The 17,903-nt window shown below is 48.2% G+C and overlaps 1 protein-coding gene across 1 annotated transcript; it reads left to right on the forward strand.

Moving 5' to 3' along the window:
- The first annotated feature begins 11,597 nt into the window (after positions 1-11,597).
- On the forward strand, positions 11,598-16,539 carry ZBTB26 (zinc finger and BTB domain containing 26). Its single transcript, XM_014067581.2, has 2 exons — positions 11,598-11,697; positions 14,515-16,539. The coding sequence occupies exon 2, from the start codon at positions 14,528-14,530 to the stop codon at positions 15,905-15,907; it is 1,380 nt and encodes a 459-aa protein (XP_013923056.2). The 5' UTR covers positions 11,598-11,697; positions 14,515-14,527; the 3' UTR covers positions 15,908-16,539.
- Positions 16,540-17,903: the final 1,364 nt, after the last annotated feature.

Here is a 17,903-nt window from a genome sequence, read left to right on the forward strand (position 1 = left end):
TGGTAAGAGAATTGGCAGCTGGCAGCCCTCCAGTTTACACAAGGGTCAAGGAAGACGTGACGGGAGAAGCGCTATGGGAACAACTCGCTGGAGAGGCTGGGCGTGATTGCGGGTTCCTTGCCAAGAGGAGCCCCACCCAGCAGCCTCACAGGAGCTGGACTTTCCCTCCCTTCAGCTGACAGAGAGGGAGAGGGTGAGGGCCTAAGCTTTCATCCATCCATCCATCTGACTACATCTATCTATCTATCTTCTATCTAGCTGACTATCATCTATCATCTCTATCTATAATCAGATAGATTATCTATCTATCTAATCTATCATCTCTATCTTTTAACTATCTATCTTCTATCTAGCTATCATCTATCATCTCTATCTATAATCAGATTACCTAGCTAGCTATCAGCTATCATCTCTATCTTCTATCTATCTATCTAGCTAGCTAGCTAGCTAGCTAGCTAGCTGACTATCATCTATCATCTCTATCTATAGTCAGATAAATTATCTATCTATTGTATCATCTCTATCTTTTATCTATCTTCTATCTAGCTATCATCTCTACCTATAATCAGATTATCTATCTATCTATCTATCTATCTATCTATCTATCTATCTATCTATCATCTCCATCTTTTATCTATCTATCTTCTATCTATCATCTTATCATCTCTATCTATAATCAGATTATCTATCTATCATCTATCATCTCTATCTTTTATCTATCTCTTCTATCTAGCTGACTATCATCTATCATCTCTATTTATAATCAGATAGATTATCTATCTAATCTATCATCTCTATCTTTTATCTATCTATCTTCTATCTAGCTATCATCTATCATCTCTATCCATCCATCCATCCATCCATCCATCCATCCATCCATCTCTATCTTCTATCTAGCTATCATCTATCATCTCTACCTATAATCAGATTATCTATCTATCTATCTATCTATCTATCTATCTATCTATCTATCTATCTATCATCTCCATCTTTTATCTATCTCTTCTATCTAGCTGACTATCATCTATCATCTCTATTTATAATCAGATAGATTATCTATCTAATCTATCATCTCTATCTTTTATCTATCTATCTTCTATCTAGCTATCATCTATCATCTCTATCTATCTATCCATCCATCCATCCATCCATCCATCCATCCATCCATCCATCCATCCATCCATCTATATCTATCTTCTATCTAGCTGACTATCATCTATCATCTCTATCTATAATCAGATAAATTATCTATCTAATGTATCATCTCTATCTTTTATCTACTATCTAGCTATCATCTATCATCTATCTATAATCAGATTATCTATCTATCATCTATCATCTCTATCTTTTATCTATCTATCTTCTATCTAGCTGACTATCATCTATCATCTCTATCTCTAATCAGATTATCTATCTATCCTACCTACCTATTTATCTCTTTGTATCTGTCTACCCTGCCTGTTTCTTTATATACCTACCTTCCTACTTACCGATTTATCCATCAAATACACCTATCTTTTTATCTACCTACCCACCTACCTATCTCTACCTCTCTCTCTCTATTACCAATTCTTTCTTTCCCTACCTAACCCTTTATCTACCCATATGCCTGCTTACCTATCTCTCTACCTATTTACTACCTCTCTCTCTCTCCCCCCCCCCCTCCCTCTCTCTCTTGTTCTCTCAACTGAAGCCTGTGCCTTAACTTCCAGTCCTCCCTGAAGTGAACCAGGGTGACTTGCAGGCTCAAACGGCTTCTCTTCAGCTGCGCCTGGTTGCGATAAGCAGTGAAAACCGCTCGAGGGAAATGCCTGCTTTCCAAAGATTGTGCTCAGCCCCAACTCTCCCTGCTGGCCGGCTGAGGCTTCCTCCGGCAAGCAGAAACACAACCCTCATTTTTGGGGTGTACCCAGAAGAGAGGCAGAGAGCTGGGCTCCACAACCGCCTTTCCCCTCCATTGCTTTCTAGAGTGGGCTAAGCCCTTCGCCCTTCGGCAGCCAACACAATTCCTTTTTGAAAAGACGGAGACAGGGAACAGGAAACATCTGGCCAACAGCGTGAAGGGGCTCACCAACGTTGCCACGATTCCTTCAAGGTCGGAGGCAGGAGGGAAGGCAAAAACCTTGGGCAGGGCTGCAAGCCTATCTCAGCTAAGCAAACCCAACCAAATCATTTATTTGCCATTCAAAAACCGGTCTTGCCACAAACAAGGATCTCTGACACTTCTCCCGTCGGGATCACACACCCCAACCGTATCCGGCCCCTGGTGTATGTTTTGCATCATCCGGAGGCGAGCGTGGAATGGCCAAAAGAGAGGCCATGCGACTTCAAAGGAAATGGACGGCAGAGGGTCCTTGGAGAGAAATGGCAGGCGGTGGAAATTGCAATGACTCTAAGCCAGGCTTTACTACAGAAATTGGCGACCTTAAAAACGTCAAGAGCCATTTGGACCCATTTCCCACAGAAAAGAAAACACTGGGAGCCACAAAACATGGGTGGGCATGGCCAACTCAATGTCCACTCCCCTTTCGCTCCTCTTTTATTTTATTCCCCAGTCACCGTCCGTCTGTGCCTTTATTCACGCGTCGGCCCTTGTTCTTTAGCTGTTCCCTTCATCTGGCAGCTCTGCATATGCACACACTGCAAACAGGCTCCAGCTGTTCTTCTGCCTCACTGATGTCTGACTCTGAAGGCAGTTGATAACGGGCATACGGCCCTGGCCCACTCTCTGCCTCCGACACAGAGCCCTCATTCGAGCCTTCCCCAGACTCCAGGACTGGCCCATCTTCCTCCCCAACCTCCTCACTGTCTGAGTCTTCCACCAGCTCCGCTGGAGAGCCACAACACCTTCATCCTGTTAACAAGCCTGTATTTTTATGTATAGCTAGTCCTCCGCTTACGACCACAAGTGAGCCCAAAATTTCTCCTGATAAGTGACTCAGTTTGTTAAAGTGAAATTTCTCCCACTTGCTGGCGTGGCTAAGCGAATCCCTGCAGGTGTTCACTTAGCAGCATGGTCGTTAAGTGAATCTTGCTTCCCCGTGGACTCTTGCTTGTCAGAAGGTTGCAAAAGGGGATCTTAACAGCCGCCGTCATAAATGTGAATCAGTGGCCAAGCATCTAGATTTCGATCGCAGGGAATGTTGCAGCATAAAAAACGGTCATAACTCGCTTTTTTCCCCAGGGCCGTCATTAACTTCCAAAGGTCAGTAAGTGAACCGTTGTAAGTCAAGGACTACCTGCAACCAGGGGTGGGCTGCTACTCATTCGCCTGGGTTTGGGAGAACCCGTAATTAACATTATGGCTGGTTCGGAGAACCTCAAAATCCCACCCCTGGCTGGCCGCGCCCACCCTATGCCATCCTTCCCAGGAGTCTCCACACAGCCCGTTTTGGAGGCAAGGTACCGTATTTTTTGGACTATAAGATGCACCGGAGTATGAGATGCACCACAATTTTGAAGAGGTAATTTTTTTAAAAAAATGTTTTTGCACTCTGCAGGCTTCCCAAACCCTCTGCACGCGTCGTTTTTTGCACACAAAAAGGGGGGGGGGGTACAGACCTTTGGGAGGCTCCCAGGGGCTTGGGGGAGGGCTAAAATTGAGGAAACCACAGCCTGTTTTTCACAAACACAGGCCATTTTTGCAAAAAAAAAAAAACACAGGCCATTTTGCAAAAAAAGGGGCGAGCATGCAGAGCTTTGGGAGGCTTGTAGAGTGCTCCTGGTGGCTGGGAGAGGGGCAAAAAACAGCCCATTTTTTGCTCGTTTTTGCCCTTCCCCAGCCCCCAGGAGCCCTTTGCAGGCCTCCCAAACACTCTGCACCTCCATTTTTCCAAAAAAAAAGGGACACGTGGGGCAGGGCTTCAGTAGGCCAAAAATGCGGTATTCAATGTATAAGACACACACAGATTTTCACCCTCTTTTGGGAGGGGGGGAAAGGTGCATCCGATACTCCAAAAAATACGGTATGTGCAGGGCCTGCGCAGAGGTTCAGGGAAGGGGGAAAAAACATTAGCCTCCGGAGCCTGGAAGAAGCAGTTTTCGCCCTCCCAGAGGTTCAAGGAAAGCCTCCGGGAGGTGAAAACGCCCCCTCTGCCGTGGTGCAGGAGGCCGACTAGGCCACGCCCACCCAGCAACCAGGCAGCCCACCCCTGCCTGCAACCCCCTTTCCTGGGAAAATTCTCCAGCCGAGACTCGGGTGCCACCGCATTCTGCCTCCCGGCCCCCTTTGATGGGTCTTTTGCTGACATTCCTGGCGTGCCGGAGAAGTGGATGGAGGCAAAATTGGCCGGCTGCCAAGCAGGGGGGAAAAAAAAGCCTTCCTGGATTGCAAAGGCCAGAAGCTTTTCGAGGAAAAGGCTCTTACCTTCAACCCCGGCTTTTCGTCATCGCTACCGATATGGGCAGAGGGGTTTTCATCATCCTGCCTGGAAATCAAGACAAAATCTTCACTGTTGAGCGTCGAGACCGAATCGGAAGACACGCTGATTTTGCCCACTGAGGCCTTGTCATCCATTTCTTTTTTTTAAAAAAAGAATCATAGGTGGCCTGGAAGAGGAAGGACCTGGAAAACATGAAGCGCACACAATGTCACAATCGCCGCTTTCTGGAGGGCTCTGAGAAGGGAGGAACTCAGGGGTTTGCGGGTCTGGCGCCAAAGGATTTCGAGGGGTCCTTGGTGCCCTCTGAGCTTGGTGGGTTTTTTGCAGACGTTTCATTACCCACCTAAGTAATGTCATCAGTGCTAAGAGGGAGTGAGATGGGGAGGAGGAGGAGGACTGTGGAGTCCCTGGTGCTCTCTGAGCTCGGTGGTTTTCTTGCCCCTCAGATATTGGAAGACTCCTATCCTGTCTCCCCTGGTCCTTCTCTTCCCTAGACTAGCCATGCCCAGTTCCTGCAACCGTTCTTCATGTTTTAGTCTCCAGATCTTTGATCATCTTAGATAGATTCAGTTTAACAGAGGTGGAAGGGACCTTCTAGGTCATCTAGTCCAACCCCCAACCCCAGCTCCTCAAGTATTGGAAAGCTGCTATCCTGTCTCCCCTGGTCCTTCTCTTCCCTAGACTAGCCAGGCCCAGTTCCTGCAACCGTTCATTGTATATTTGAGCCTCCAGTCCCCTCATCATCCTGGTTGCTCTTCTCTGCGCTCTTTCTAGAGTCTCAACATTATTTTATAGTGTGGCAACCAAAACTGGATGCAGCACTCTAGGTGTGGCCTTACTAAGTCTTCCTAGAGCAGTACTACTATCTCACGTGATCTTCTGCTGCATGCTGAGACGCAGGACTGACTCAATCAATCCACAGGATGGAAACCACGAATAAATATTGGCATGCAGCTTGAAATGTCATTTTCATATTTTGAAGCTGGCAAACCACCTTGTTGCTCCAGTGAGGACGTTTCCATTGAAACACCACAAGAGAAGCCCAGGCAGGCCTCAACCTACGAACCCCAAATCTATGCTGCTAAGCGAGATATCAGTGGTGAGTTTTTGCCTCAGTTTACAACTTTTCTGGCCAGTTTTGTAAAAAGTCACTCGCTGCAAGTGGTGAAAATAGTAACGCACTTGTTAAGTGAATGCAGCTACCCCACTGACTTCTCTTAGGGTTGCAGAAGTTTATTACTGGTGTTAGGAATATAATTCTAATGGTTGGGTTGGCAATATATAAATCATGTAACAATGCTATACCTGTTTCTTTAAAGCATACTGTAAAATGTAATTGGGTGCTGTTTCCTCAATCGGCCATAAGAGGGAGCCAGAGTGACTGTTCGCTCTCTGTTTGTTAGATGCTGGGCTGATCTGATCTGAGTGTTTTGGAAGCTGGCTGTTAGAAAGTGCCATGAGTTATTGTAAGTTTTGCAACTGTTAGCAAACTTTGTGTACCGAACTGATTATACGTTACTGGACTATGTTATTTGGCTTATCCCTTAACTCAGTGGTCCCCAACCCCCGGTCCGCGGACCGGTGCCGGGCCGTGGAGTACCTGGCACCGGGCCGCGCAGCGGCCGGGGGCCATGATCGCTCTTTTAAATCCGCTCCTCTTAAATGCATTTCTCTCCCCCCCTCTTTGGTCCCACCCTCGGCTCTCTTTCCCTCCCTCCCTCGCCGTCTCCTCCCTTCTCTCTCCCCCCCTCCCGCACCGATCCATCGCCAGGGAAAGAGAGAGTGAGAGAGGAGAGAGAGAGGGAGAGAGGGAGGGAGTCAAGAAAACTGTTCCGGCCACCGCTGAAATGACTCAGTAACTTTTGCGCTTGGATCTGCTTTTTCAAACCTCCCCCAATCATCATTGCCACCCTCTTCCTCCTCCTCCACCACCACCGTTTGTTCCGCTAAAGCTCCTAAAGCTCTCTCCTCGGCTTTTCCTGCTTTCTCCCTGTCACCCAGATGCATGCTGTGGTTCGCGAGTGCGGCTCGGTTTTATTTGTCCACTTCTCTCCCTTTCTCTCCACACACCCCCCACCTCCATTTAATTATTTTTTTTTAAAAGAAAGAAAACCGTAGTTCTGCCAATTGCAAAAAAAAAAAAGTGTGTGTGCGTGCATATCTGCCGGCGGGTGTGTGTTTGTGTGGTGTGTGTGGGTGTGTGTGTGTGTGTGTGGGTGTGTGTGTGTGTGTGTATGCGCGCGCAGAGAGAGACTGGTTGGAAAGGAAGGACAGGACTGGCGGTGTGTGTTTCTGCAGCCCCTCCGGTGGAGGCTGCACTAGCCATCAGATCTGGTGTTTTTTTTTCCCCTCTCCTTTTTCCGGCAAGTCGTTTTAATCCTTGCTAATTACTTTCTGTTCTTCGCTTGCCAGCTTCCTTCCCACCCTCCTTCCTCCTCCTCCTCCCCCCCCCCCCCCGCCGGGTGCGCCTCCCCGCTTTTACTCCCAAACAGTTATATATTTATATATATATTTATTTTCTCTCTCTCCACGGCATTCGCGCGCGCGCTCTGTTCTTTGCCCGCCGAATGTGGTGGGGAGGGGGAGGGCGGGCAGAAAGGTTGGTCCGGGTTGAGGGTTCAGGATGGTCTTTGAGGAACATAAGTCTGTCCGGGTGGGGGGGGCATATTAAAGCACTTTATATTTATGTAATTGTATTTTATTTTGTAAGGCATGTTTAAATACAATAAAATAAAAGTTGTTTAATCAAAACAATCTGATATATAAACAATGAATGTGTCGTCGCGAACAACGCCCCCCCACCCCTGCGCGCGCTCAGCGGGCCACGGTAAAATTATCAAAGGCTGACTGGTCCGCGGCGATAAAAAGGTTGGGGACCACTGCCTTAACTGAAAGACGTTGATGACTGACTGTCTTATCCGTGTATGACTTGGACTGTTTGATGGACTCTGATACCTCTATTTCCATGAAAGTAAAAGCCTATTTAAACTGCAGTGTCTCTGTATGCTGGTTTGTGTGGTCTCCAACACAACTCTCACAACGCTTCTCTGAACACACTTTCTTACCCAACAACTGGGACATGGCAACCATCATAAATACAAGGCAGTTGCCAAGTGTCTGGATTTTGATCACAATGTGGAAGGCTGCAACAGTCGTGTGTGAACAGGGGTCCTAAGTCATGTTTCCCCCCCCCCAGTGCCATGGTAACTTCAGTCACTCAATGAACTGTCATAACTCGAGGACTACCTGTGCTGAATGGAAGGGTTGTTTTGGAAGGAGAATGGCTTCCTTTTAATATGATTTGTCTACCTGGCAATCTAACTCCCGGCGTCCACAAATAGACTTTAAAGAAATAAAAAAATCAAAAGAAAACAAGCAGATAAAATCCAGGTCAATATAATTAACTCCAGATAAGGCTGGTGCCATGGTGGGGTTGATCTCTAGACAGAGATATAAAAAGCCTGGAATCTTTATCGGTGGATTACTTCATCTAACTTCCTTCTAAAACCGGAGATTCCAAGGAGAGCTCTTTACTGGCAGAATGAAAAAAAAATCTCCACGGTCTGTTTTAAAATATGAATGGCAGAATTTAATTTCACACACACCCTCCCGGATTATCGCTGTTAGAAAAACAATGGCATAAGACGTGACACACCCAAATTTTTCAGCCTCTTCTAGAGGAGGAAAAAGTGCATCTTATACTCCGAAAAATACGGCGGGTAGGTAGACTGACAGCTCTTAAATGGCTTTGAAACATATACCAGGGAAGGCAAAGAAATTCTGAGTCATATATTGTGCATACATGTCTGTTCCTGGATGAAGAACACGCAATTCCCCCTTCCCCTCTCTCTCTCTTTTTTTTTTTACACAATAGCCTTTTGCAATTTCTGAGGGTCATTAGGTAAGATTTGAAACCTCTGAAGTGCTCTAGAGTTCTCCTTCACTTTTCTTCCCTTTCAAAACCGCAAGCCAACTCTGGCAAAAAAATGTCGAAATAGATTGAAGCAGTTTTCTCCAATCTGACAGGCCTCTGAGATTGTCGTTCCTGCGCTGATCGAATAACGGCTATCGCTGCCCAACGTGTCCATTAATAATTTCACAATCACCTTTTGAAGCGCCTGTCAATGGGAGCCACTCCAACAGATCCCCAGTATTAGGAAGAGCATAGGATAGTTCAACGGTTTCATTACATTTCTATGCCAGAGCAATGTCATACAACATGCCAACGACAAGGTTTTAATAGCTGATCTGTCACTAAGTAGAGCAAACAGTAATAATTAGGTTTACTTCCACATTTCCTTTCCGGGGAATTTAAGAGCCAGCTCCAAATTATCCCTTTTAACCCCCACATCATAAGCTTCGTGAAAATGAATGGTAATTATTAATAATATTGTTATGATTAGATGTACCGAAATGTATGACACCCAGGAACCAAACCATTCATGAAATGAGATGTGTAAGAATAAAGGAATTAAAACTTATTTTTTTTAAAAGCTTCATGCAGTGTAATGATGGAACTTGTATCATTACTTAGTTGGCTGATGCAACATCTGGAAGAAAACAACTAAGCTCAGAGAGCGCCAAGGACATCAGAGTCTGCCTCCTCTTCTTCCTCCCTCCTCTTCCACTCCCTACATCTTATTCCCTTCTAGCACTGATGATGTTACCTAGTTGGCTGATGCAACGTCTGGAAGAAAACAACTAAGCTCAGAGAGCACCAAGAGCCTCACAATCCTCCTCCTCTCCACTGACCCGGCTTCCTTCTAAGGCTGATGATGTTGCCTAGTTGGGTCACGAAACGTCGGGGAAAAAACCACCCAGCTCAGAGAGCACCAAAGATACCACACTCCCTCAATCCCATCACACATATCTAGGGCAGCATATTTATCATGATAAACACTCTTGAAAACAAAAGCATAAAAGATTTCAACTCAAAAGAAATATGGATATTCTCACGTTTGTGTGTGTGTGTGTGTGTGTCTGTGTGTGTGTGCATGTGTGTGTGTTTCTATCTATCTATCTATCTATCTATCTATCTATCTATCTATCTATCTATCTATCTATCTATCATCTATCGTGGTTTTTCTTTTGTCAAAGTACCTGGTCAGCCCAAACATGGTAGGGATAGCAAGGGTATGGCTAGCTGATGAGAGCTAAATAGCTTGAAATAGATCTATAGAAGTCTCCATTTATTTAGCAGCAAAAAAGTTACATACATACATGGATGGATGGAGGGAGGGAGGGAGGGAGAAAGAGGGGGAGAGAGAGAAAGAGGAAGAAAGGGAGAGAGAAAGGTGAGAGGGGGGAGAGAGAATAGGAGGGAGGGAGAAAGAGGGAGGGAGAGAGAAAGAGGAAGGGAGAGAGAAAGAGAGGGGGAGAGAAAAAGAGAGAGAGAAAGAGGGAGAGAGAGGGGAGGGAGGGAGAAAGAGAGAGGGAGGGAAGGAGAGAGGGAGATAAGGAAAGAGGGAGAGAGAGAAAGTGAGGGGGAGAGGGAGGGAGAAAAAGAGAGAGGGAGAAAGAGAGAGAGAGAGAGACAGAGAGAGAGGAAGAGAGAGAAACAAGAATATGCACACCCACACACAGACACATCCTGTGCAAAGTCTTTGTACATACATGTGTGGGTGTCTATAGATTATACATATGTGTCTGTGTTTATAAACAGAGCGTTCTCTGATGATAAACACACAAGAGGTAAATAAATAGACAACCCAACCGGAACTTTGAGTGAAGTTTGGACGGATACACGGAATAACCGAAACACGAATGCCTCCCTTGTTTCTTCCCATGAACAGCAGGCAAAGGAGGTTTCCTGACCAACCTTCCCTTCTTCTCACCAACATAAATATAAAAACGGCCTTGGGAGTCGAATTGAGGTGAATTTATGGGACATTTTTCCATACGTTAAAGAAACGCAATGGAGATATTTTCTGTTTCTTGGGGGGGGGGGAGGTGGAAAGGAGGGGGGTGTCAGTGCTCCCCTTTCCTCCCCTCTTTATCGATCCTGATCCTGTTCCAGAGCTTGGCATCCTTTAGATGGATGGGGGACCACCAGGACACCCCAGGCTGGCATGCTTGGGATTGGGATGTTATTTTTTTTCCCCCAAACGCCCCAACCTATCTACCTGCCAGGCCCTGGGATCTCCTGGGGGTGCCCCATCCAAGGGACGCCAAGCTCTGGAACATGATCAGGCGTGATAAGAGAGGGTTCACCCACTCACCCACCAAAGTAGCGGCATTCCCCCCTCCCTCGATCCTGGCTGGAGCAAAAGGGGGGGATCGGGGCCATTCATAACGTACCTGTGTGTGTGCATGCTCCCCTTCCCTCTTCTCTTTATCGATCCTGATGTTGGGCTGGGCATCCCTTGGATGGAGCACCACCAGGAAATCCCCAAGGCTGGCAAGCTTGGGATTGGGAGGTTATTTTGGTTTCCTCCCCAAACACCCCAACCCACTTGTCAGGCCTTGGGATCTCCTGGTGGTGCCCCATCCAAAGAATGGCAGGTGGGTTAGAGCATTTAGGGGGAGGGGGAATAATGTTCCAATTTCAAACTTGGGATCTCCTGGTGGTCCCCCATCCAAGGAATGGCATAATGTCTCAATCCCAAACTTTGCCAGTTTTGGGATCTCCTGGTGGTGCCCCATCCAAGGGAATGCTCAGCCGCAGAATAGGATCAGGATTGGGGGGGGGGTGTTTCTTTAGCACAGACCTCCCAACTCCCCTTGATTGACCAGGGCTGCGATGATCGATTATGGATTATTGGCTCTCCCTCCTTCCCCCTGGAGAGCCCCGCCCACTAATCGGGATCCTCCTCCCCCTCCCCCAACGCCGGCCCCGCCCCCCTCCGGCGCCCCACATCGACGAGGCTCCCGCTCCAGCTCACCCTCATCCAGATGGGCCGGGCCGCCGCCGCCGCCCTCGCCGCCTCCCCTCTCGCCCGCCGCGGGAGCAGCAGCGCCGCCGCCGCCGCCGCCACTGTCAGGCCGCCTCAGCGCCCGGATCCCAACCCCGGTCACGTGACCGGGCCCGTCGCCGGAAGCGGTGCCTGCCCCTTCCGGCGCCTGAGCAGGAGGAAAGGAAAGGGAAAAAAAACATCCCCGAGCTACTTCCGGCCGGGCGGCACCGCCTCTTCCTTAGCAACCCGCGGCGGTCCCGCCCCTTCTTTTCTTCGCGCCGACTTGGGGCGGGAAGAGGGAGGCGGCACCGGAAGTGGGGCAGAGCAGCTTCCGGTGGCGGTGAGCCGGTCTCTCGGCCAGGCGTCTCCCCCCCCCCCGGGCGGACCCCGGATCAGCGGCGCCGGGGGGAGGCGGAGAGGAGGTGAGCCCTTAAGTCTTCACCCGCCTCTTCCCTGGGGGCCGGGGGAACTCGCGGCCACTGGAGCCCGGCGCAGCTCCAGCTCCTTGGAAGAAGGCGGGGAGGGAGGGAGGGACGTCAATGCTGGAGGTTCCCCCGGCGGGATGGAGGTGAAGGGGGTGCAGGGAAGTGGGGGGACCCCCAGGCCATCCCAACAGGGGAAGATCAGCGGGGAAGGGGGGTGCATGGGGAGGAGGTCTGGGTGAGGTTATGGAGGTGGGCCTTCCTGCCTGGAGGGACCTTGGAGGTCGTCTAGTCCAGTCCCCTGCTCAAGCAGGAGAAGCTGTGCCATCACAGACAAGTGGCTGCGTCTTGTTAAAAAACCTCCAGTGATGAAGCAATGACAACCTCTGGTGGCAAGCAGTTCCATTGGTTAACAGAATATCGGAGTTGGAAGGGACCTTGGAGATCTTCTAGTCCAGCTCAAGCCAGAGAACCTATACCATGGAAGCAAGGAGAAAGGTAGGAAGGAAGGAAAGAGAAAGGTAGGAAGGAGAAAGGTAGGAAGGAAGGAGAAAGGAAGGAAGGAAGGAGAAAGATAGGTAGGTAGGTAGGAAGGAAGTAAGTAGGTAGGTAGGAAGGAAGGAAGTTGAAAGGGACCCTGGAGGTCGTCTAGTCCAGCCCCCTGCTCAAGCAGGAGAAGCTATGCCATTTCAGACAAGTGACTGTCCAGTCTCTTCTTAAAAAACCTCCAGTGATTAAGTAATGACAACTGATGGCAAGCGGTTCCACTAATTAATAGAATAACAAAGTTGGAAGGGACCTTGGAGGTCTTCTAGTCCAGCCCCCTGCTCAAGCAGGATATCTTATACCATTTCAGACAGGTGGCTATCCAGCTTCTTCTAAAACCTCCAATGATGGAGCTCCCACAATTTCTGGTGGCAAGCTGCTCCACTGGTTAATAGAATAACAAAGTTGGAACAATTAAACCCAAATCCTGGTGCTTGGTATCATTTAGGCATGCACTGATGATGTACTTTAGTTGGGTCATGAAATGTCTGCAAGAAAACATCCATGTTCAGAGAATATAGAAGACCTCACAGTTGTCCCCTTCTTCTACTCCCACCCCATTCTTCCTTCTTCTGCTCTTTCTCCTCCCCCTCTCCATAAAGCCCACTCTCCTGCACTGATGTTGTTCCCTAGCTGGGTCACAAAACATCGGCAAGAAAATTACCAAGATCAGAGTGCACAGTCTTCCTTCCCCTTCTTCTCCTGCCTGTAAATCCCACTCCCTTCTTTTACTTAGGTTGTGGCTAATGAAATGTCTGCAAGAAAACCACCAAGCTCAGAGAGCACCAAAAACCCCACAGTTCTCCTCCTCCCAGCAAAACCCATTCCCTTTTGCACTGATGAAGTTACCTAACTTGGTGACGAGATGTTGCAAGAAAGTCGCCAGGACCCTTTGCGCAAACCCTGAGCTGACAGATATTCTCTTCCGTAAAAGAAACAATGATAGCATGGGCAAAGACATTGGACGTGTGATAGATAAATGGCAGCAATTATGGGACAGAAATGATAAACTAGCAATGTCAACTGCATACAAGGAGAATTTGTATAAAATAAGTATAAGTATAATCTTTATTGTCATTGTACTTAAACACAACGAAATTGTGTTTTAACCTCACTGGTGCAAAATTATAACAGAAACGAAGAAAGAAAGAGAAGAAAAAAGTAGCATGGGCATTGAGTGATTGTGGTTGTATTTAGAAGTCTCCCAACCCAAGGATAGAAACTATCTTTAAACCTGTTTGTTCGGCTGGCTATACTTTGATGTCTTCTGCCCGATGGTAGAAGTGCAAAGAGACACTGACCAGGGTGTGAACCATCTCTGGGTATCTTCTTTACTCTGCTAGAGCAGCGAGATCTGGCGATGTCATCCAGTGGTGTCAGAGGGCAACCAATGGTTTCTTGTGCCAAATTGATGACTCTCTCTCATGCCTTCCTGTCCTCAGCTGTTAAACCAGCATACCAAACTGTAATACAATATGTGAAGTCACTTTCTATGGTGGACCGATAGAAAGAGGTCATCAGCCGTTGTTCCACCTGATTTTTTCGCAGGACTCTAAGGAAATGAAGTCTCTGTTTGTGCCTTATAAAATGTTTTATAGATGGCACATGTCACCCGAAAGATTGGCAAAAATATTGAAAGATATATCAACTAAATGTTGAAAATGTCACCAGATACTGGGGTCGTATGTGGTGGGCATGGGCAGAAGCAAAAAAAAATATTGGGCACAAATCCGAACGTGGTTGGAGAAGATGACACAGCAACATATTGATCTAAGACCTGAACTGTTCCTGTTGGGTATTTTGTCAGATAATTATAGTAAAGAAAATGTCTATTTGATTATCCATGTAATAACTGCAGCTAGAATTGTATTTGCACAAAATTGGAAGGGCGAAGCGATCTCTGCAGTTGAAGATCTGACTGAGAAACTATTGGAATGTGCAGAAATGAATAGATTAACACTTGCAATTAAAGGAAAGGAAGAATCTGATTATAACATATGGGAGTTATTTTATCAATGGACAGAGAATAAATATGAAAGTAACGTATTATAAAGTCAAATAAGTGAAGAAGAGAAATGTTACAACACTAGGTATGTTAAGTATTAGTATTAAAATAAGAATAGATGTCATTAACGAATATGGTGCTAAGCTTTAACGGTTATAACACAAAACATTTGTACACAGTGTTTAATGAATGATGGAATGTTTGTATTAAAAGAAAGTTTTTAAAAAAAATCATTTAAAAAAAGATATTCTGTTGATCCCCTTTAGGGCTTTTGTCAACATGAGCGAAAAGACGGATAGCCTCCATTTCCAGTTTGACAACTACGGGGATTCGATGCTGCAGAAGATGAACAAGCTGAGAGAGGAGAACAAATTCTGTGATGTCACCGTCCTCATCGACGACCTGGAGGTCCATGGCCACAAGGTCGTCTTCGCCGCCGGCTCACCCTTCTTGAGAGACCAGTTCCTGCTCAACGACTCGAGGGAGGTCAAGATCTCCATCTTGCAGAGCTCGGAAGTCGGGCGTCAGCTGCTCCTGTCCTGCTACAGCGGGGTGTTGGAGTTCCCTGAGATGGAGCTGGTGAACTATTTGACCGCCGCCAGCTTCCTTCAGATGAGCCACATTGTGGAACGCTGCACGGAGGCGCTCTGGAAGTTCATCCGGCCGAAGCAGAAGTTGGAGAGCAAAGAGGAGAGCCAGACCAGGGCCAAATCCTCCCAGTCCAAGGAGACCGTCGGAGCCAGCGGGGTGGAAGAGGAGGAGGAGGAGGAGGAAGACGAAGAGGAGGAGGAGGAAGACGATGACTCCTTGCAGCCCGATTCGCCTTGCCTCCAGCCCTCGGAGGACAGCCTGGACATGGACGACAGTGACATCCAGATCGTGAAAGTGGAGTCCATTGGGGAGGTGGCGGAGGTGGGGAGCAAAAAGGACCCCGGGCTGTTCGTTTCCTCTGAGCAGCAGAGCTCGCTCCCTTCCTCGGAGCCCCAGCACTCCCTGATCAATTCCACCGTGGAAAACCGGGTCGGCGACCTGGAGCAGGGCCAGCTCCACAATTACGCCCTGGCCTACTCACCGGCTGACAACCTCATCGTGGCCTCCAAGGAGCTCTTTGGCCCCAGCCCCCGCGGAGCAGACAAAGGCCTGCAGTGGCACCACCAGTGCCCCAAGTGCACCCGCGTCTTCCGGCACCTGGAGAACTACGCCAACCACCTGAAGATGCACAAGCTGTTCATGTGCCTCCTGTGCGGGAAAACCTTCACCCAGAAGGGCAACCTCCACCGGCACATGCGCGTCCACGCCGGCATCAAGCCTTTCCAGTGCAAGATCTGCGGGAAGACCTTCTCCCAGAAGTGCTCCCTGCAGGACCACCTCAACCTGCACAGCGGGGACAAGCCCCACCGGTGCAACTACTGCGACATGGTCTTCGCCCACAAGCCCGTCCTCCGGAAGCACCTCAAGCAGCTCCACGGCAAGAACAGTTTCGACAACGCCAATGAGAGGAGCGCGCAGGACTCCGCCGCGGACTTCGAGGCATTCGTCTGCAGCTCGGCGGCCGACACCAAAGGCTGCCCCGCCAACGAAGCCAGCCAGGCGCTGGACGCGGGGAAACTGGCCCAAGCCGTGCTCAGTTTGCGGAGCGAAAGCACCTGCGTGAATTGAGGGCTTGCCTCAACCTCCCCAGCCTCTTCTGCCATTAACCACTGCGGGGATGGAGGAGCTGGCCTAGGCACTCCAACCTGGAACGGCTCCCCACTTTTGAGCTCCGGTGGGGTGGAGCTGAACCTGACCTTGTAGCCGGCCTCCTCCAACCTCTTTCCTTTAGAAAGGCGTGTCTACAAGCGACTTTTGTCTCTCTTGAGAGCGGAACCTCCTCCTGTGAATATTACAAGAGCTGGCAGAGGGGAGAAACCCCCTGGTTTGGTTTAAGTTCTGCCAAAAAAAAGGCACTTGGTGGTGAGCCAGCCAAAGGCATTTTTAAAAAGAAAAACCACGAACGGATACACCCCGTTCTTGGTGAAGTTTTTAAGCTAAAGACAGGACTGTGTTCTTAGAAAAAGGAGAGGGGGGGAAAAAACACTGGATAATTATAAAAAAAAGTCTTTTTACTCGGTCGCCTCTGGGCGCATTTTCTTCTTTTGTATTCTTTATTAAAAACCATCAGGTACGCCTTCCCTCTCAGCGGCTCCTAGCCTAAAGAAGCATCAACGCTTAACACAGTAGTTCCTTGCTAATATGGCGAGTGGGGAGAACAGCAGCACAATTGCTTCAAAGCAAAACTGGGGATGGGGTGAGAATTGAGAAATGAGATCAGCAGGCTGGTGGAATGGCCTTTCATGCTGTGTGATGACCCTCCCCTTTTTTGGCTCAGGCTCAGCTCCTCCCTACCAGAATAGCTATCACCGCATTCTTTGCAGAGACAGCAGCATGGTGGTGTTTAGGACGGTTAAGTTTGTGTGTCTCTCCAGCCACCTACCCACCTCCTCCTCGCCCAGGGGATTCTTGCAACGCAAATTAGGTTTTTCCCCTGAAACGGTTTCTCTTCTGAAGCTAAAAGGGCCCTCAGCTGACATCCCTCGATTTTCTGACGTATATCCCTGGGATCCCAAGTCGGCTAAAAAAAACAACACCATATTTTTCGGACTATAAGACGCACCGGAGTATAAGACACCAAGATTTTTTAAAAAAGGTTTTGCACTCTGCAGGCCTCCCAAATCCTCTGCAAGCATTGTTTTTTTCATGGAAAACGGGGCATGCAGAGAGTTTGACAGGCCTGCAAAGTGCTTCTGGGGGCTAGGGAGTGGCAAAAATGAGCAAAAATCAGCTCATTTTACATAAAAACAGGCCCTTTTTTTGCAAAAAAAACCCAGGGCATGCGTAGGCTTTGGGAGGCTTGTAGAGTGCTCCTGGGGGCTGGGGGGGGGGGCAGAAACAAGCAATAAATGGCCCGGTTTCTACTCATTTTTGCCCTCCCCAGCACCCAGGAGCAGTTTGCAGGCCCCCCAAACCCTCTGCACAGCCATTTTTGGGAAGCGGCAGAGATTCGGGAGGCCAAAAATGTTGTATTCAGTGTATAAGACGCACCCAGATTTTCACCCTCTTTTTGAGGGGAAAAGGTGTGGCTTATATGCCGAAAAATACGGTTTGTATCAGTGATGGCGAACCTTTTTGGCAGAGTGCCCAAACCAGAACACTCATGTGTGCATGCCAGAGCGCCGGAAACTGTAAAACCAGTTGGCTGCCGTGCACATATCTGTGTTTTCCGGGCTGTTTTGGGGCCATTTTCATGCTGTTTTTCGGGCCAAAAATGGCTCAGAAACATCCTGGAAAACATCCTGAAAACGGCCCGGAAAACAGTCTATTTTGGGGGCGTTTTTCAGGCCGTTTTCCAGTGCACTGGAAACCAGAAGAGCAGCTGGCTATATATGGTGCTCCAAATACTATTGGCATTTGGTAAAATGGTTAGAAGTAATGCAATGGGGTTGGTTTACAAAAGTCCTTATTGCGCCCTCAGCAGGGGAAACCTCTGAAAAGGGAGAAGATCCCCAGAGAAGGTTGGTTCTTCCTCCTTTGGAATTATTCCTGGGGAAGAGGGATGCCCAAGCAGCCCCAAATGTTACTAGTTGAAGGTGGATGATTAGTGCATTGTATGAGCCGT

Source organism: Thamnophis sirtalis, unplaced genomic scaffold (assembly GCF_051295495.1).
Source record: "Thamnophis sirtalis isolate CommonGarterSnake01/CBP01778 unplaced genomic scaffold, rThaSir2_p1.2 scaffold_2, whole genome shotgun sequence".
Classification (NCBI taxonomy): domain Eukaryota; kingdom Metazoa; phylum Chordata; class Lepidosauria; order Squamata; family Natricidae; genus Thamnophis; species Thamnophis sirtalis.

Bases quoted from the DNA above. Each gene is read 5' to 3' on its own strand.
- ZBTB26 (XM_014067581.2), top strand. From the start codon at position 14,528: ATGAGCGAAAAGACGGATAGCCTCCATTTCCAGTTTGACAACTACGGG.